This window comes from Giraffa tippelskirchi, chromosome 9, assembly GCF_054371585.1.
Source record: "Giraffa tippelskirchi isolate mGirTip1 chromosome 9, T2T-mGirTip1v1.2.pri, whole genome shotgun sequence".
Taxonomy (NCBI): Eukaryota; Metazoa; Chordata; class Mammalia; order Artiodactyla; family Giraffidae; genus Giraffa; species Giraffa tippelskirchi.
In genome coordinates this window covers 27,506,760-27,526,328 of record NC_137283.1, presented here as the reverse complement: position 1 = coordinate 27,526,328, position 19,569 = coordinate 27,506,760, and the positions used below count along the sequence as shown (strand labels likewise).

The following is a 19,569-nucleotide window of genomic DNA, read 5'->3' as shown; positions in this document are numbered from 1 at the left end:
AGGAAGAAGGAAAGTGAAAGTGAAGTCGCTCAGTCGTGTCCGACTCTTTGTGACCCCGTGGATTGTAGCCCACCAAGCTCCTCCGTCCATGGGATTCTCCAGGCAAGAATACTGGAGTGGGTTGCCATTTCCTTCTCCAGGGGATCTTCCCGACCCAGGGATCGAACCCAGGTCTCCCGCATTGCGGGCAGACGCTTTAACCTCTGAGCCACCAGGGAAGCCCACAGGAAGAAGGAAGGAAGGAACCAAATAAAATATTTCTTCAGCCTTATCCCTTGCCTCTTCCTCCCTTGCACTCTCAGCTTAAGCCAGACTGAAACCACCTCACTCCTCGATCTCATTTCAAGCCCCTTGCACATCTACAGTTTTTCTCTTTGAAAGCTTCTCCTCTCCACTTCACTTGGGCTACTTTGCTTTCAGAATTCAGCTCTCAGCTTAAACACAACTACTTCCTCTAGGGAAAGTTTTCCCTGATTCCCTTAGGTTGTGGCTGCTGTGTGTACTTTATCTCCTTTCAAGGACCTTATCCAGTTTTTGGAAGTTACTTTGGAGGCATCTCCAAGTGAGCAGAACAGCTAATGAAAAGGGACAGAGCAAGGTGTAAGAAATTAGCATGGTATGTTCTCTAATAGAAAGTTCCAGAAGAACTTTAGGCGATCATGGAATTTTCTTTCTCTGCTGTACAATACAAAAGTCACTAGCCTCGTGGGGCTTCTGAACACAGGAAATGTGGCTAGTGTGACTGAGGAATTGAATTGTATTGAGGAACTAATGAGTTGAATTTAAATTAAATTTAATTTAAATTTAAATACCTACACATGGCTAGTGGTGACTGTATTGTTCCACACAGGTCTTACCAGAAGACCCCTGCTTAAAGACAGTCCAGGGTGGCAGAGAGGGAGGCTAACCTTTGCTGTGTAGAGGACAGACCCCTTCAGACTGGAAGGGCTCCTCTGTCCTTGGAATTCTCCAGGCAAGAATATTGGAGTGGGTTGCCATTTCCTTCTCCAGGGGACAATAAACTAAATCCAGTGTATTTAACGGGCTTCCCTGGTGGCTCAGCCATAAACAATCCGCCTGCAATGCAAGAGATGTGAGTTCGATCCCTGGGTGGGGAAGGTCCGCTGAAGGAGGGCATGGCAACCTACTCCAATATTCTTGCCGGGAAAATCCCACGGACTGAGGAGCCTGCAGGGCTTTAGTTCAGAGTGTCGCAGAGTCAGACAAGACTGAAGCGACCAAACACAAGCATGGGTGCATTTAAAGCACTGGCCCACTGTGAGGACAGCATTCTAATACATCTCCTACAAGGCTCTTTGTAACTGAGCAGGATGCTTACAACAGTGAAAGGACCTAAAGATACTAGGGCCTAGTTCTCTGATCAGAGAAGGCTATGGCACCCCACTCCAGTACACTCGCCTGGAAAATCCCATGGACGGAGGAGCCTGGTAGGCTGCAGTCCATGGGGTCGCTAAGAGTCGGACACGACTGAGCGACTTCACTTTCACTTTTCCCTTTCATGCACTGGAGAAGGAAATGGCAACCCACTCCAGTATTCTTGCCTGGAGAATCCCAGGGACGGCGGAGCTTGGTGGGCTGCCGTCTATGGGGTCGCACAGAGTCAGACACGACTGAAGCGACTTAGCAGCAGCAGCAGCAGCAGTTCTCTGATGGCAAAACTGAAGAAATTATTTTTTTGTAGTGGGGCTTTTCCCTACATCTGCCACCTAGGGTCAGGGTCAGAACCACTATCTTTTAAGAGGGTCAACACTTGTGATGGCTGTGTCCAAATTTGCACTAACACCAGTCAAGAATTAGCTTTCTGTCCTCCCTGCCTCCCTCTCTCCCTTCCTTCCATGGGTTTGTGTTAGGCTTTGAGAAGCGATGGTGAAACAATTCAGTAACTTTTCTTGAAAAGCTCACAGACAAAGGAGAGTAATAAAGATGTTCCCACACTAGCTGGTTGCCAGAGGTTCTAGGTTCTACTGTTTTGCTAGACGACCTCTCTACGCCTCAGCTATCCCATTTGTAAGATGTCAGGGCTGGGAGAGGACTTCTGAGGTCTCCGCCCTAACTTCCTGGGCGCTTATGTAATGTAATCAAAACCATAATGATAATAAAAACAGCAGCCACATGAACTTGAGTGCTTATGTTCCAGGCACCACATGCGCTCAATGCTTTATCGTCGCAGTTTCACAAACTTTCATTTTGTGGATGAGAAAACAGAAGCTATGTGAGTTTAAGCAACTAGGTCACACAAGTAGTGTTAATAAATAGTTGCGTGGGACTTTAAATTCAACTGGTTTCATTGCTTAAACTTCTCATGCTTTTGCTGTGTTCATTTCTTCTTTTCAAGGCTGGGCCATTGAGGTGCTTTGGGTTCAGGCAGGGAGTTAATTTTGTCACGATTATCAGTAATACTGAATTTTTTGTTTTTGTTTTTTTTAACTGCGTGTTCTGTGTGTATACAGTCTCACTTCATTTTCACAGCAATCGTAAAGAGTGGTTCATACTACTCCCATCATTGTACAGATGGGGAAAGGGAGGCTCAGAGGGACTCATTAAATTGCTCAAGGTCACACAGCCAGCAAACAGCAGGGATCCACAGTCAAACGGTTTGCGCCCACCCCGCAGCCTCGACCACTCCGCCTCCAGCTTGGTGCAGGCAGCTCCGGCCAACCCAAGGGATAGGCGGGGCGGCCCTGCCGGCTCTGCGGGCTGGCCGCGGCCGCACGCCTCCGCCGCGCACGCGCTCTCGGGCTCCTGGTCCGGACGCGCCGCGGGCGCGAGGACGGCGGCGAGGAGCGTGCGCGCGGTGACGTGCCGGGCGCCATGTTGGAGGGCTGGTGGTAGCGGCTCGGGGAGGTGCTCGCTCTCTCGGTCTCGCTCTCTCGCTCGCTTCCCCCAGCTCCCTTCGGTGCCCCCCCCGAATCGCCTGCGTGCCGGAGTGTGTGCGAGGGAGGGGGAGGGCGTCGGGGGGGTGGGGGGAGGCCTTCCGGTCCCCGGGAGACCCGCGGAAGGAGGCGGAGGCTGCGAGGGACTCCGGGAAGCCATGGACGTCGAGAGGCTGCAGGAGGCGCTGAAAGGTGGGGGTAGCTGCCCCCTCTCCCTTCCTCCTCACGCTCCGTGGCCGCGTCTCCGCTCCCTCTGGGCGAGGGACTCCGCGGGGCCAGGCTGGGGGGCGGGCGCGCTTCCCCGGCTCCCATCCCCCCTCCCGGTTTCCCGGGGGCGGGGAGCCCCGTGGGCAGCTCCCTCCCGCCCCGCTCTGGGCTTTGTGTCGGCCGCCGGCGTCTGGGCTGGGGGAGGGGAGCCGGGAAGCTCTCGAGGGGGCCCCGGCCCCTCTCCCACGCCCCGCGAACGTTTCGTGGGCCCGCAGCCCCCTCGCAGGCAGGCTTCGTTCTCTATCAAGCCCCCTGCACACGGGACATCGAGGGGAGAGAAAAAGTGAAAGGTTTCGGGGGGGTAGAGGGGGTGGCAGAACAACTTTTAAGTGTCTGGAGGTCCTTTTTTCAGGGCTTCTGGAGTCGTCTTGCAGGCACCTCAATTCTGAAGTGGTCGCCTTCCCCGCTCCCAATTGCTCGCCATCCGAGCAACAGGCTTGAGAACTTAGAATACCGTGATTTCGGCGTTTTGAGAATTAGACTTTGATACCCAGGAGCATTGGTTGATGACTGCAAGAGGGAGCTGGTGTTTCATATAACGCAGATTTATGAACCTCATGTAAACAGTTTTGGGGGAGTTGGGTTCTGGGGTTTGTATTTTAACAGGTCTTTCAAATGAATCCCCCGGACCACACTTTTAAGCAGCACTGCATTAAGGATGGTTGGTGGAGAAGTTGAGTGCCCCCTTTAGGAAGGGTCTCGTTATCTGTGAAGAGTGACATTTGGAAAGTCAGGTGGAATTTGTTTGAGAGGCTTTTTAAATTAAAAAAAAATTAATTAATATGAGAAGTGACTGGAGAGGAAGGTTTGCTTTTACAGGGCACTGGAAATGGTTGGTGGACTTTGAAAAATACTAATAACATTTGTTTCTTTATCTAGATTTTGAGAAGAGAGGGAAAAAGGAAGTTTGTCCGGTCCTGGATCAGTTTCTTTGTCATGTAGCCAAGACTGGAGAAACAATGTGAGTTGAAAACATGTAATCGTATTCATAAACCTGTGTGTCCTTCAGAATCGCCTAGGAAAGGGACAGAAGTGTATTTCAGAAGCATTGAATAATCCATCTGTCTAAATTGTACAAGCCCCATATTTAAAGCGTTTACTCATTGTATATGCTTCGTTCACTTCACACCAGGCTCTGTAATGAATTTTTAGATTTTATTAAAATTTTTCTCTATGCTTTTGCACATTTAGAATGTATTAGTCTAGAACAGCCAGAGAAAGGAAGAATGCATGTTCCATTGTGACTCTTTTTGGCCATAACAAGCGGGCTTATTTCCAGAATTTTGTGGCTTTGATTCTATTTCAGATTCTTTTTTTTTTGTGGTGGTGGTATTTTCTCATATTGTCCTGTATCCAACCTTTTGTTGTCATTTATATATGTGGGTGCTGGAAGTATCACATCTATTTATTCCCTTGGGCACTCAGGGTGATTATCTGACAAATTCCAGATGCTACAGTCTTGACTGTCCTGTAAACTTTCTAGGATAGCTAACTTGTTAGCATATGCTCAGCATTTTATTAGGCTTGATTCCAAATGTTGTGAATCTGAAACTTACACTGTGAAGTTAAGACTGTTTTCAAAGGAACATATCATTTCATTGTGTGTAGTGTGTTTTGCAGGAGTTGTTTTCATTCTCGGGCTGTTTATTTGTAGAGAGTAGTGCAGATTTGGTGACTGCACTAGTGTTAACACTGCATTAGTGTTAAAGAGTGGGTTTTTTAAAAATTCTTTTTGAGGCCTAATAAAAAGAGTGTAAGCTTCAGCAATTATGTAATGTATCCTTTGTTTGGCTTTATTACCAAATGTTCATTTCTTACAAGATTTGCTTTTGGTTGCAGCATAGTCTCCTGATAACTAGCCTGCCTTTAAAAGGGGTGGGGGGAACCTCTTTAATGGTCATGACAACAAACTGAAACTCCTTGGTGCTTATTAAAATTACTAGTCACCTTAGGAATTTGACTGATGCGTTCAATCTTAAGTTTATACTTACTGCCTTAAAAAAGTGGAACCCTTCAGAATAAAAAAAAAAGTTATTTTTGCTTCTGAATTATAGTCTCTTAGAACATCTTGATTTTTAAAAAATTGATGCTGAATAAATAATTTGTATTACTTGTTAGTTTTTTCCTAACTTATACCTCTACAGTATCAGGAGGAGAAGCGTTTTACTTCAGAATTTTAATAAACAAGATTGTTTGGAGTTAAATACTTAAAAACCTCTTACTAGGTCTGTGCAGATTGTCTTCCCTTTTTGCTGGAGTGCATTGGCTGTAAATGTGTAAATAGTTGAAAGTTTCTTCAAGAAAGCTTTTTAATATCCTGTTTGACTGGATTACCAAGTGGCTAGGGAAATTTAACCTGATTTTTCTGGACAATTATTTATCTAATAGAGGACTTTAGAAGATCGTCAGTTGTCCCATCCCTGTCCACACTCCTCCCCCCAACCCCCAATCTCTAGGTCTTACTATATATAGGTTTTACTATTTTTGTATTAAAATGACTGGTGGTGTTAGATTCTTTATGGATTTTGGAAGATATTTTTTAATTTATGATTCAGACAGTGTATTTACATTTAGATTTATTTAGCCTTTGGTTTTTTAATCAATTTGTGAACGCCTTAACTTTTGATATGGAAATTTGCAGTTTCTGTCATCATTTATGATTAAACTGAGCTTTGTCTAACTTGTAAGATTGTAAATAGGAGAATGAAAATATAAAGGATAGCAGTTCAGATCTTTCTGATGTTTTAGTATAGGTGGGTTTCCTAATATAAGAATTCCTGTTTTTTTCCCCTCATTTCTGATTTTAGAAAATAAGTTACTCAATAATGCTTTTTTTTTTTAAACCCTTCATTTATTGAAAACGGCTTCATTTATTGAACTATATATTTTGGTCAATTTTGACATCTGCACTCATGAAACTATCACCGCACTCCAGATGGAGACTATATATACATTACACCCAGAAGTTTCCTCTTGCCCTTTGTTACCTGTCTTCCATGTGTGTGTTCTCATCCCCTCAGGTAGATTAGTTAGCATGTTCTGAAATTGTATGTAAATGGAATCATACAGTGTATTCTTTGCCTTTTAACAATTTTTTTTTAATTGGAGGATAATTGCTTTATGTCTGCGTTTTTTAACTCAAAGTAACTTAAGATTACTCCATGTCCAGAAATCAATAATTCATTCGTTTTTATTTTTGAATAGTAGTCTTTACATGGATATCCTACAGATTTTGGTTCATTCACTTGTTGATGGACATTTGCAATATTTCCTGGTTTTTTATTTTAAAAAAAGCTCTGAACATTTGTATATGTGTCTTTGTTTGCATTCTTTTCTCTTGGATAACAGTCCGTCCACGAGTGGAATGGTTGGGTCATGTGGTATGTGTCTGTTTAACTTCAGAAACTGCCAAACTGTTCCCTAGAGTGATTGTACCAGTCTTGTTTTCCACCATTATTATGGGAGTTCAGGTCAGTCTCTCCACATCCTTTCCAGCACTTACTGTGGTCAGTCTTTCTCATGTCAGGGATTCTAGTAGGTGCCTGTTGTATATTTGTATTTGTAATTTGTATTTGCCTAGTTACTAATGATGTTGAGCGTCTTTTCAAGTGTTTATTTGCTGTTTGTGTATCTTTAGAAAGTTGATTCTTCACATCTTTGCCCATTTTAAAATGGAGTTCTTTGATTTCTTACTGGATTTTGAGAGTTCTTGGTACATATGGATACAGATTTTTTATTTAATGTGGTTTGCAAATACTTGACTGTGTGACTTGTCTTTATTCTCTTAATAGTGTCTTTCAAAGTGAAATTTTAAATTTAATTCCATTTTGATTTTTTAAAATTTGCTCTCTCAAAGGATTCTTACTGCATTATTTGTTGTGATCATTTGTTCTTCTGTGCTTTCTGGTTTACTCATGGTTTCCTGAAGTTATTTTTTCTGGCCTGGATCTTTGCTGTATTCTATTGCTTCATTTTCTGAGTTTCTCTGACTGACTTGCATCATTTTTCTCATGTTTTTAGCTCATTTTGAAATAGTATAAGGTTTTGATCAAGTCTTCCTAGCTCTGCTTCACTGTCTTAAGAGATGTTTTTCTGCTCCTATTCTCCTTTTCTCTAACAACAGTTTCATATCTGGTTTGACCTTGATATTTTTATCTTGCATTTTTATGTAAAAGTAGTTTTCCTGAACTTTGAGTAGGAGTCATGGTTCAGAGTAGCTGTTAGAACTTCACAGAGCGCTCTCATTGTTTTTGTGAAGTGTTACAGCATGGAGCTTGCTTTCTGAAATTTGTAGGTTTTGTTTTGCTTTTATTTGGAGCTTCTGTTTCCTTTATCTTGTCTCTCTTTCTTGTGTGTGGGGTCTCCTCTGGATGGGGGCTCTGGTGGGTCACTTTGAAGAGCTCATGGGAACAAGACTGTCCTTTTCAGCTCTTGTTGGAGGTTTTTCTATTCATTTATTACTGGAGTGGGCAAAATGTATCTCAGTTTCAGCTGTTCTCAGATTGACCTGCCATGATTTCTTGTGAACAACTGTTGGCTATTTTGTGTTTCTCCTATTTGTAGCCCTTTCAGATACACTATGACTTCTGTTTTCTCTTGTACAGATTCTTATAATGTACAGGTCTTCTGACCGTGAGTTTTTTCCTCATTAACTTATTTTTTGGGGGTTGTGAGATAACCTTGTTCAGGTAGATTTGTTGTAAATGTTTTTGCTTATTGGTTTTGGGTCTTGCTGTCTACTTAACGTCTGACGTAAGGGGTTTTGGAGAGATGAAAAACTGTAGCACCTCTGCCATCCTTTTAGAATTACACTATTTAGGAGAACTTTGTAAGTCAGTCCCTACAGATGAGGGATAATAATAGTACCACATAGCATGAGTACATCATACATGGAAAACTTAGAAAACTGAACACTACTTGGTAACGTGTTAACATTATTTATTTACTCAATAAATAGTAGTTGTTACTGTGTTGATACTGTTTATATTGAGTCTGCTTTTTTCCCTCCTTACAGTTTCAAGCTCTTTGTGTTTATTAATTTTGACATATCACTAAGAAAATCGCGGTTAAGTTACTTTAAAGTAGTAGTAGTCAACAACTGAGGTGTGCATTATTATAAATAAAATCTTCTTAAGTCCATGAAGCTGCTAAATCCTTCTCTGGCTTTCTTTAGGAGGGAATTTTGTCTAGCATAGTGTTGGACACTTGAATGTTATTTTTAAAATGTCAGTTCCACGTACTACCTTTGGGATATTTACCACATCCTAGCATCTGTATAATTATTTATTTTTAGGTTAGGTTACTTTTTTTCTTCAGATTTTTTTAAGATAGAAAAATAACTACAGATAGAGTTTAAGCCCTCATTTTGCCCCTCCCCAGAAGTATAATCAATATGTTAATTTCTTCCTATTAATCTAGTGAGAAATAAAGTGTGAAACCAGTGGTTTGTTGTGTTTACATCTTTCTGTATCTTTTTAAAATCTGTAAATAATAAAGTGTTGATTAGTATGGATTACCCATGTGCCATCTAAATTCCTGTCATGTGCCATTATCACAGTGGTACACAGAGGAAGCACAGTAGATTTTCAGTAAATAAGGTTAAGTGGATGCCCTTTTGCATTTAAATATTTTAGTAACTGCAGTGATTGAGATGGGAACATGAAGAAAATTACCGTTGTTTTCATTTGTTTAATCACATCAAACCTGGAAACCCTGTGTGTCATGTACACTGCACAGTATCTACTGCGTGACGCCCTGGGAGCTACATGTGCCAGCTTTGTTTTCTGACTGGAATTAACTTCAACTCTTCAATCATTTGGGTGTACAAATGAGTTCATATTTTCCATGTTTAGTCCAGATTTTTACTAGTAGTTGGCTAGTCCCCTAATTTCATGAGAGTTAGCACGTGGTAATGTCTGTCATTCTTGGAGCATGGGTTGATTCTGAATTTAGGTTAGCGGTATCTCGGTGTGAATTAGGACTGATCTTTGTGAACTTGTTTCTGCACTTGAAAAATGGAGTTTATACCATGTAGTTGCCTCAAATATTGTGAGGGTGTGAATAAATGAAAATATGTAACTATAAATAGTAAAATTGGTGAAAAAATAAAAGTTACAATTGTCTATGTGTTGAGCTTAAGTAGAGTGCATTTGGCTCATGAAACACGTCTGAGGTACTTAATCTTGTGGAAAGAGCTCTGGTTTGAGAGTCCGGAGAGCAACAGACATAACCCTGGTTTGAATTCCCAGCTCTATCACTTTGTCACCAAGGCAGGCTGACTGACTACTTGATACCTTAATTTCCTTATAATAAATATAGGTAATGAAGTAAATCTACCTCAAGGGATGTTGTGGTGATGCACTGGGTTTATACTTTATAAGTGTTTAACATGGTCCCTAGTGCACAGTGACAACCCTCTCCTCCCTTCCACTACTGTTTTAGTTTCCAGTAAGTTAAATACAGGGAGCCACATCTCCCTCAGACATTGAATGAGGAGCTTAGAAAAGGTGATTTCCAAGTTTCCTTCCACTTCAGAAACCTTGTAGGAGTTTATATTATGGCAGTAGTTACCAGGGCGGTATTGCAGTAACAGTGATTAAGGGTGGGGCATAATCATAGTGGTTGCTGTTAAATGTCTGCCAGTGGTGAAGATGTTAACTGTTGGGAGTATGTTGCATAGGATAGTAGTTTGGAGACAATAAAAAAAAAAATGAGGATCACTTGTCTGTGCTTGGGTGAGAGACACCGGTCAGTGTTATCACTAGCTCATGCGAGCCACAAAGGGGTTCCCATAATGTCTATGTTAGTGTCGCTTACAAGTGTGCCTTTTATCTGCATCCAGAGATCTTTGTGCCTGCCAATGAATGTGAATTCATACTGCTTATGGATTATTGGGAAGCGTGTCACCAACTTCATGTGGTTTCAAAACATCATCTTAGTAAGAAGATAAAAAATTTATGGTCCAGTAAGAAGATAAGGAATTTATGGTCCACGGCCTACAATAATTTCCCTCTGTTTTGTGGACTCTTGGTCTTTTACCTTATTGATACGAGACTTTATTGGGGTGGAAGGGTGAGTGAGTGTTTGTGTTTGTGTCTGCCTACCTAAATCAGTTTTCAGTATCAATAGCAGAAAAATTTAAATCACTCACTTAAACAGTATAGACAGTTGAAGAGAATGTCAGCTGTTTCATTTAATACATATGCCTGTGAAAAGCATTATATTTTAAAATACTTGGTGAATGTGAGAACTGTTAGATCTTCATTTTTGCTAGGCCTTCAGATGTGTTCAGTTGCTCATTTTTGTTTTCTTTGATTTTACTCATTCTATATATGCTATTTGTATGAAAAGCAGTCCTTTTTATATATCATGCTGCCTGGGTTTGACACTCCTTATAACCACCCTCCTAACTCCATTCCTACCAAAATAGATTGAATATTATTGAGAACATATGCCATTGATTGTAAAGTGCAGAAGAGCTAATTTAAGTCTCAATTAGTAAAAAATAAAATATATATATATATAAATAATTGTAATAGTGTGCCATAGAGTAAATAACATGTCATATATGTGGTAGTTCAAGTAGGACTTTTTTTGTTACAACTTACCAGTTTGACTTTGTGGCGAGGTGGGGGAGTGGATAGCTTTATTGAGAGGATCTGCTGTAGCGTAAAAGACACACTTGGAGGTGTTTATGTCAAGGTGTGTCTGTTGTCTCTGTGCTTAAATCTCCTTGACTCTAGGTTAGCAGGCTGTTCTGGTTTCAGTATAAGCTGTTTCAGTGACCATGATGGGGTAAATTAGTCACCTAAGCCCTCTTTTCCTCTGTTCCCCAGCTGAAAATATGATTAACAACACTTAGGTCACGGAGTGTTTGTGAAATACCAGGCATTCAGCAATCACCAGGTCCAGTACCAAAATAAGGAACAATTGGGGCTTCCCTTGTAGCTCAGTTGGTAAAGAATCTGCCTACAATGCAGGAGACCTGGGTTCGATCCCTGCGTTGGAAAGATCCCCTGGAGAAGGAAATGGCAACCCACTCCAGAATTCTTGCTTGGAGAATCCCATGGACTGTATAGCCTGCCAGGTTCCTCTGTCCATAGGGTCGCAAGAGTTGGACATGACTTAGTGACTAAACCAAGCCTTCAACAAATCACAGATTGTTTGTTTATATACTGTGATATAAAAAATAAAAATGAGTAGTAAAAAATGACAGTTACTTCATACCAATTTTGATACCTAAAAGTTTTTGTAGGTATCCTAAGAATGAAAACATACTGACTAATAATATGATCTGAGTTGTCTTAATCTCATCAAGCTTCTTTATACTTGTGACTGAGCTAACTGTTCGTTTTGCTTGTCAGAACTTGGCTTCAGCTGTTACATTTTTCTTCCTTCCTATAGCCAGGCCTGACTTAGACTTTCTCAGATGTGCATACCTGTACTTGTACTATCTCCTTATTTGTCTGAGATACCTGCAGGAGGTGAGACCTTTTTAGTATTTTGACTCTTAAGTCTGATTCTGCTAATATTTTTTGTTGTATGTGGTGCTGGTTAGTACTCCTACCTAGTTAGAATCTTTGAATTTGAAGTGGTAAATCAGAAATCTTCAAGGGACTAGAATTTTCACAGAAGAACTTCTATTTCAGATTTTGGGGGGTTTTTTTTGCTTCCTAAAACGTGTACCTTTAATGAACATTTATTTTGTGTCAGACACTATCAAATGTTTAAAATGCTTACCCTAATTTAATCTTCACTATTACTCTCTGAAGTAGGTGTCTCTTTTTTAAAATTAAGGATAGCAAGGGTCGCAGAACTTAAATAGTTTTATGGTGGTGCAGCTGGTGAGTGACAGAACTGGGATTTAAACTCAGGCATTCTGAGTTCAGACGGTAAAGAATCCGCCTGCAATGCGTGAGACCTGGGTTTGATCCCTGGGTTGGGAAGATCCCCTAGAGGAGAGCGTGGCCACCTACTCTCCAGTAGTCTTGCCTGGAGAATCCCCATGGACGGAGGAGCCTGGTGTGGGCTACAGTCCATGGGGTCTCAGAGTCAGACACGACTGAGGGACTGAGCACAGCACAGCACGTTCTGACTCCAGACTCTCCCGTAACCTGTACTTTATACCACTTGGCACTTGTTCAGCAGTCTTCTCACATCTGAGAATCCTTACAAAAACTACTTAGAATTTGAAGCTGCACATTTGATAGGAATCTGTTATCACTGTTACTTTTGTAATTTTGAGGCTTTTATGCTGTTTACCCAAGCCAGATCCCACATACCTGCCCAGCCCTCCTTTCCTTGTGGTATATTGTGATATGATCACCTAAGGCACTGGCACTACAGATAGTTTCCTGGGGAAGGGGATTGTGGCAAGTAAGGGGAAGGTGGTGGTGGTTTGGTTTGGTCAGTAACTTGTGTCCAACTCTTAACAACCTCAGGGACTAGAGCCTGCCTGCTCCTCTGTCCATGGGATTTCCCAGGCAAGAATACTGGAATGGGTTGCCGTTTCCTTCTCCAAGAAAAACTATTAGGGGATATTTATTGAAAGAGTTAGTAAGGTAGGTGACTTGATGTACCCTAACATTTGTAATTTTGATCATTTTCCGGTGACTTCAGATGCTGAAAATTTTCAGTAATTGTAATTTTGCAGAGGTATAAATTTGAAGCATATAGGTAGTGAAACTGATGTACCTTTAGCTGGAATGTATAAGCCTCTCTAATGTATGCATCTTGGGTTTGTTATTCTCAATCACCCAGAAATCTTACCTTTGTAATATTGGGAGGTAGGTGATAATATTTATAGGTGATGAAATGAGAAAATACATACTCTACAAGGATTTGAAGATAGATTTAAGAGGTTGTATGCTTCCTTGGTAGCTCATCTGGTAAAGAATCCACCTGCAATGCAGGAGACCCTGGTTCAATTCCTGGGTTGGGAAGATCTGCTGGAGGAGGGAATAGCTACCCACTCCAGTATTCTTGGGCTTCCCTGGTGGCTCAGCTGGTAACGAATCTGCCTGCCATGTGGGAGACCTGGCTTTGATCCCTAGTTTGGAAAGATCTGTTGGAGAAGGGAAAGGCTACCCACTCCAGTATTCTGGCCTGGAGAATTCCATGGACTGTATAGTCCATGGGGTCACAAAGTGTCGTACACGACTGAGCAACTTTCACTTTCACTTTTTTCAAGAGGTTTTACAAGTGTATATGTAATTTTTGCACTATTGTATATTGTTGGGAAGGAGAGTGAGATAGCTTTTTGTTAACAACAAAATATTTCTACTCAGAATTGTTTGTACTAAAGTGAATTTAATATTTCTGGAGATGGTTTTATTCTGGTCTTATTTTAAGGGTACTGTCCATGAGGATTCCAAGGTAACTTTTGAGATTGTGGTCTTTTTTTTCTCCAAGTGGTTCTTGAACTGGAGACTGGTCCACCTTTTCTAGGGCCTTTGCACATTAGAATATTTCTGCGAAGAGTAATATTGAATGTGGGTAGAATATGGCCTGGTTTTCTGTTATCACCTGTTCAGACTGTTGGTGAACTCTGGGTTTTCCTGTTAATAGGCTGTTGTAAGACAGTTTTGTCCTAACTGTTCATATTAGAGGGTTCATGGGTACACTTTGTTACCTTGTCATCCACTTTTCTGATAAATGTTGTCTGTGGCATTTGGTTTTGCTATCTTAGTTGCTCTAGTATTTGGCAGAAGTGAATGCCACAACTAGAATTTGGCCACTTTATTAATTTTTTTTCTTGTTTGGATTTGGCCACTTTAAAATTAACTCCAAAATGTTAGGTGAGGATATGGACAAGTGGTAAATATTAATACTTGTAGAACTTTCAGTGTTTCTAAAAGTATCTTAAATCAGGGGAATATCACATATATGCTTTTTAATTTTATATCTCCATATTGGTTAACAGGAAGTTTGGTTAGAATAACTGCCTTTTGAGTTTAATGGATCACATAATTTAATTATTGTGTCTATAATATGAAAAAAATTCATGTGCAAAGATTATGGAAATTAATACTCCTTTAGAGAAGCCTGTCTAGTTTTAAAAGCTTTTTATTTTAAAAGTACTCAGAGGAAGAAAGAAAAATCAGACTATACTGTTAACCTATTTTGTGTATATTCTTAATAGAGTTTTTCTATGCATATATGTGTATATGTTCTTTTAAAAAACATACCAAATTCTGCAGTTTGGTTTTTGTTACTTGCTGTATTTATATATCTTTTATCAAAACACATCACTGATTTTTTTGGGTCGCATAGTATTCCATCCTTTGACTCTAATTAGCGTCTTCTTTGATTGTCTTAAAGGGTTGTTTACAGCTAAAACAATTCAAACGATGCTTAAGTGAGCATAATTATGTTGGCACAGATGCAAGAATGGGGTTTATGGGTTGGAGTTTATGTGCATTATTGTCTTGATAGATAATGCCAGGTGGCCTTCAAAAAAAATTTTTTTTTTCATTCCAATCCCAAAGAAAGGCACTGCCAAAGAATGCTCAAACTACCGCATAATTGCACTCATCTCACACGCTAGCAAAGTAATGCTCAAAATTCTTCAAGCCAGGCTTCCACAGTACGTGAACCGTGAACTTCCAGATGTTCAAGCTGGATTTAGAAAAGGCAGAGGAACCAGAGATCAAATTGCCAACATCCTCTGGATCATTGAAAAAGTAAGAGAGACCAGAAAAACATCTACTTCTGCTTTATTGACTACACTAAAGCTTTGACTGTGTGAATCACAATAAACTGTGGAAAATTCTGAAAGAGATGGGAATACCAGACCACCTGACCTGCCTCCTGAGAAATCTGTATGCAGCTCAAGAAGCAACAGTTAGAAATGGACATGGAACAACAGATTGATTCCAAATTGGGAAAGGAGTGTGTCAAGGCTGTGTATTTTCACTCTGCTTATTTAACTTATATGCTGAGTACACCATGAGAGATGCTGGGCTTAATGAAGCACAAGCTGGGTTCAAGATTGCTGGAAGAAGTATCAATAACTTCAGATATGCAGATAACACCACCCTTATGGCAGAAAGTGAAGAACTAAAGAGCCTCTTGATGAAAGTGAAAGAAGAGAGTGAAAAAGCTGGCTTAAAACTCAACATTCAGAAAATGAAGATCATGGCATCTGGTCCCATCACTTCATGGTGAATAGATGGGGAAACAGTGGAAACAGTGAGAGGCTTTATTTTTGGGGGCTCCAAAATCACTGCAGATGGTGACTGCAGCCATGAAATTAAAAGATGCTTGTTCTTTGGAAGAAAAGCTATGACCAACCTAGACAGCATATAAAAAGCAGGGACATTGCTTTGCCAACAAAGGTCTATCTAGTCAAAGCTATGGTTTTTCCTGTAGTCTTGTATGGAGGTGAGAGTTGGACTATAAAGAAAGCTGAGTGCCAAAGAATTGATGCTTTTGAACTGTGGTGTTTGAGAAGACTCTTGAGAGTCCCTTGGACTGCAAGGAGATCCAGCCAGTCCATCCTAAAGGAGATCAGTCCTGGGTGTTCATTGGAAGGACTGATGCTGAAGCTGAAATTCCAAAACTTTGGCCACCTGATGGAAAGAACAGACTCATTGGAAAAGACCCTGATGCTGGGAAAGATTGAAGGCAGGAGGAGGAGGGCACGACAGAGGATGAGATGGTTGGATGGCATCACTGACTTGATGGACATGAGTTTGAGTAAGCTCAGGGATTTGGTGATGGACAAGGAAGCCTGGCGTGCTGCAGTCCGTGGGATCGCAAAGAGTCGGATATGACTGAGCGACTGAACTGAACTGTATACAAACAGTACATCAGAGTTAGCCCGTCCAGTGTCAGTACTGAGCATTATTAGACTTTTAAGTCTGAAAATCTGATAGATGAAAAATGTTACCTCATTTTAATGTGCTTTCTTTTCTTTTACTTAAGGATCTTTTCATTTGTTTATTGCTTTTTGTGGTTTTCTGTTTCCCTCATTTATTAAGCTATGATTTGTCCCTTTGTTTTCAGGGTTTTTTGCTAGATTTTTATTTTTAAAATAATAGAGTAACTTGATAAAGTTGCTTTTAAATAAGGTATGCTTCTATTGTATTAGGAATAATTTGAGTTTAAAACACTCTCATGATGGTCTAGACTGTATAGGAAAAGGTGGTCTTTGTTATAGTGGTTAGATGAAATTGTTGTTTCTGGTAAGTATCTGTCTTTTTTCTCCCATTCCCAAGACAGGTAGTCATATTTATTTATCAGTAAAAGAAACTTCAAATACAAAGATATGAGCAATGTCTTTAATTTTTATGACTGTATTTGAAATTTTGTCATGGTAAATCCAGCCCCCCCCCCCACTGCCATGTGGTCAGTGTTTACTTATTTGTCAATAATCCTAAACAACCAGTTAGAAAAAGCTACATTCTGCCCTTAGGTTGACTGAATACTGAGAGCATGGTGGGACCTCAAAATGTCATGAAGTCCTAGTCAAGCAGAAGTGAAAATACTCCCCAACCCAAAATGGACATATCTTAAAGATTGTTTCCTACTATCTTAAAATTAGTTTTGAATAAATACATACTTTTATTTAAGTGTAAGTAAAATACTTACAGTGTTTAAGTAAAAATAATTGAAGATGTGTGAGATTTTTGAGATGTGGAATTTATCTCCAAGTTTGCATTTAGTGATGTAATTTATTTCACTTTCCTTTTCAATACTTCATAACTGTTCTCAGCCAGGGGTAACAACATCTGGAGGCATTTTTGGTTGTTATAAATGGAGGGTGCAGCTGGCATCAGGATACAGTGTGTGCCAAGAATACTCCAGCACACAGGATAACACCCAATAGCAAGGGTTATCAAACCCAAAATATCAGTAGTGCTGAGGTTGAAAGATTTTGCCTCATAGGAAAAAGCATACGTTAAGCTTTAAAAAGTCTGGGATAGTTTTGTTCTGTGACCTGTGAAATAAAAATATTCAAATGTATGATAAGACTGTCAAGGTCTTCAACCAAGTTATCTTTCAGGATTCTGTTGATACTTGAGAAACTTAGAGTAAGTCTCATTTTGAGAAAGAAATACACTTATCCAAGATTTGATAGTTTAATTTTTAAGTGTTGTCTTTCCTGATTTTCAGTTAAGATGAAAGTGCCAAATGCTTTGCCTTTTATCTAATCAAATATTGTCTGGAACTCTTTCTCCTTGCTGGTTATACTCAAAACAGTCTTGACATTAGATTTGTTGCGGGAGGGGTTGTCCCACATCAAGCAATTCTAAGTCTCCTACAGTTCAGTTGTTAAATATTCTACTCAAAGTAAGCATCAGATCTCACGCGTTAAGGGCTTAGTCCCACCGTGCTGCCCCCAACCCCCACCACCGTCAGACCAATCACAACTCCAGGTTGTTACACCTGTGTTTCTGAACAAAAGGCTAAAAATCAGAGGTTTCTATAACCCCTTTCTCGGATTCTGTTAATTAGCTAGAGTGGCTCCCAGAACTCAGGAAAACCTTTTACTATCTAGGTTACTGGTTTATTAATACTACATAGGGTATTAAAGGTTTGAATGAATAGCCAGATGAAGAGATACATGCGGTGAGGTCCAGAAAGGTTCTGAGCAGAAGATGAGATGCCTGTGGAGTTTGGGGTGCACCACCCTCCAAGCATGTGGATACATTCTTGTTCACCAGTCCAGACCAAGATTCATCAAATCAGCTCTCTGAACCCCATAGATTATAGATGTTTATTGAGGTTTCATCAACTGGGCATGATTGATGATTAATTCCCCTTTTAGCCCCTCTACAGAGAATGACAGTGGAAAGTGGGACTGAAAGTTTCAAGCTTATAATCATGACTTGATGTTTCTGGTGACCAACCCCCATCTAGGAACCTACCAAGAGTCACAATCACCTCATGAGAATAAAAGACTTTTTTATCATCCAGGAATTCCAAGGAATTTAGTAGCTCTTGGGGAACTGGGACCAGAGACTAAATATTAGAACAAAAGATTCTCTTAGAACCTTTATTTTCAAGGGTTTTAGGAGCTCTTAGGATCTAGGAGCAGAGACCAGTATGCATATTTCTTACTTCACAAATACATCCATTAACTAGCGTCATTGGAACATTCTTATATGTGTTTGGAAGAGAAAGAACCTTTAATTTCTCACTTTGTGGATGGAGTAACTGGTTGGTATCTTAATTAATTGCTCTGTATGTACCTAATCTGTATTTATCCATGAACTCTGCTGACTGGTAGTGTGGCTGCTGTGTGTATCTCACAGATTCACAGGCCACTACACAACCGGCCAGTACACCAGTGGAACATTAGTGATAACAGTGTTGACCACTTCTCTCCCTCCAAAGGAGTTAGGTGCCCTAGCCACCCTTACTTACTGTCTTTGAAACTGGAAGGATTAAACTGAGCCTGAGACAAGTGAGAGAGAGAGAGATTGGCTGTTTCTGTCATTTTTCAGATTTAACTCCGTGTTTAAGTGGAAGCATTCATTACACATGGTTTTCACAAACAATCTGACAAGGTCATAGAAATTGGAAGTACAAATTAGGTCTACCAAAACTGTGCATTTTAATGTAATTATTAATAATACTTCATTAAATATGATACACATGGTAAACTGGGCAGAACACCAGGTGTACAGATGGAGACCAGGACTGTTCTAACTAGGATATATGGTCACTCTCTTCTGTTTCATTTGAAGCCTCCCTTGTGTAGTATTACTAGTTTGTATCATTTTTTCTTAAACTTTTATCTTGTTAGTTCGACCGCTACTGTTTTTGTCTTTAAAATTGTTTTCTTGATCTGAGCTCTATTTACCTTTCCAATCTTGTCTCTTGCCACCGTATATAACTTTGTCAAGTGATTTGCAGTTCACTGAGTATGCAGTGCTCTATTTTGCTAGCGTTACATTCTAACATCTTTCTGTCATCATCTTTGCCTCTGACATTTTTCTTCATGGGATAACTTTAACTTGTCCTTTAAGACTGTTCAGCTAGCTCCATTCAAGTGCATACGAATCTACTGAAAAGCTGTCATGGATCTCCTTTTCTCCATAGAAACTACCATATTTATGACATGCATTGATCATCTTTTCTGTTTGTTTCTGTTGGTAGTTCTGTAGGCTTTGATGGGGCTGAAATTGCCTTGCTCAAAATGTGCATTGTAGGAGCTGGATTAAATATGTGAATAGAAAAATTAAAATGTGTCTTCATCTATTAAAGAAATATTTTAAAAACATTCAGAAAACATTACTGGTATCGGAATTTTGAGTGTTGTGTGTGTGAAAATTCTGAGACTGCTTGCTTGCTTTCTTCCCTTTCAGTTTTTCTGTGTCCAGATTCTATTTATCCTTTGTCAGTTTTGCTTGTTTCTAAGCCTCCCTAGTTTTTTTGTTTTGTTTTTGTTTTAGCTGGAGGA

General features: G+C 40.2%; 1 protein-coding gene across 8 annotated transcripts in view; it reads left to right on the top strand.

Moving 5' to 3' along the window:
* Positions 1–2,825: 2,825 nt before the first annotated feature.
* Positions 2,826–19,569, top strand: part of PPP4R2 (protein phosphatase 4 regulatory subunit 2) — a 54,042-nt gene continuing 37,298 nt past the window's right edge. For 5 of the 8 annotated variants that reach the window (XM_081528305.1, XM_081528303.1, XM_081528304.1 and 2 more), the window contains exons 1-2: positions 2,826–3,086; positions 4,041–4,122. In XM_081528305.1, the coding sequence (XP_081384431.1) occupies positions 3,053–3,086; positions 4,041–4,122 (116 nt within the window). In that variant the 5' untranslated portion in view covers positions 2,826–3,052. Of the gene's footprint in view, positions 3,087–3,348; positions 3,445–3,632; positions 3,721–4,040; positions 4,123–19,569 lie in introns of those variants that run through there. The other 3 variants (XM_081528312.1, XM_081528313.1, XM_081528311.1) reach the window with 2 other exon arrangements.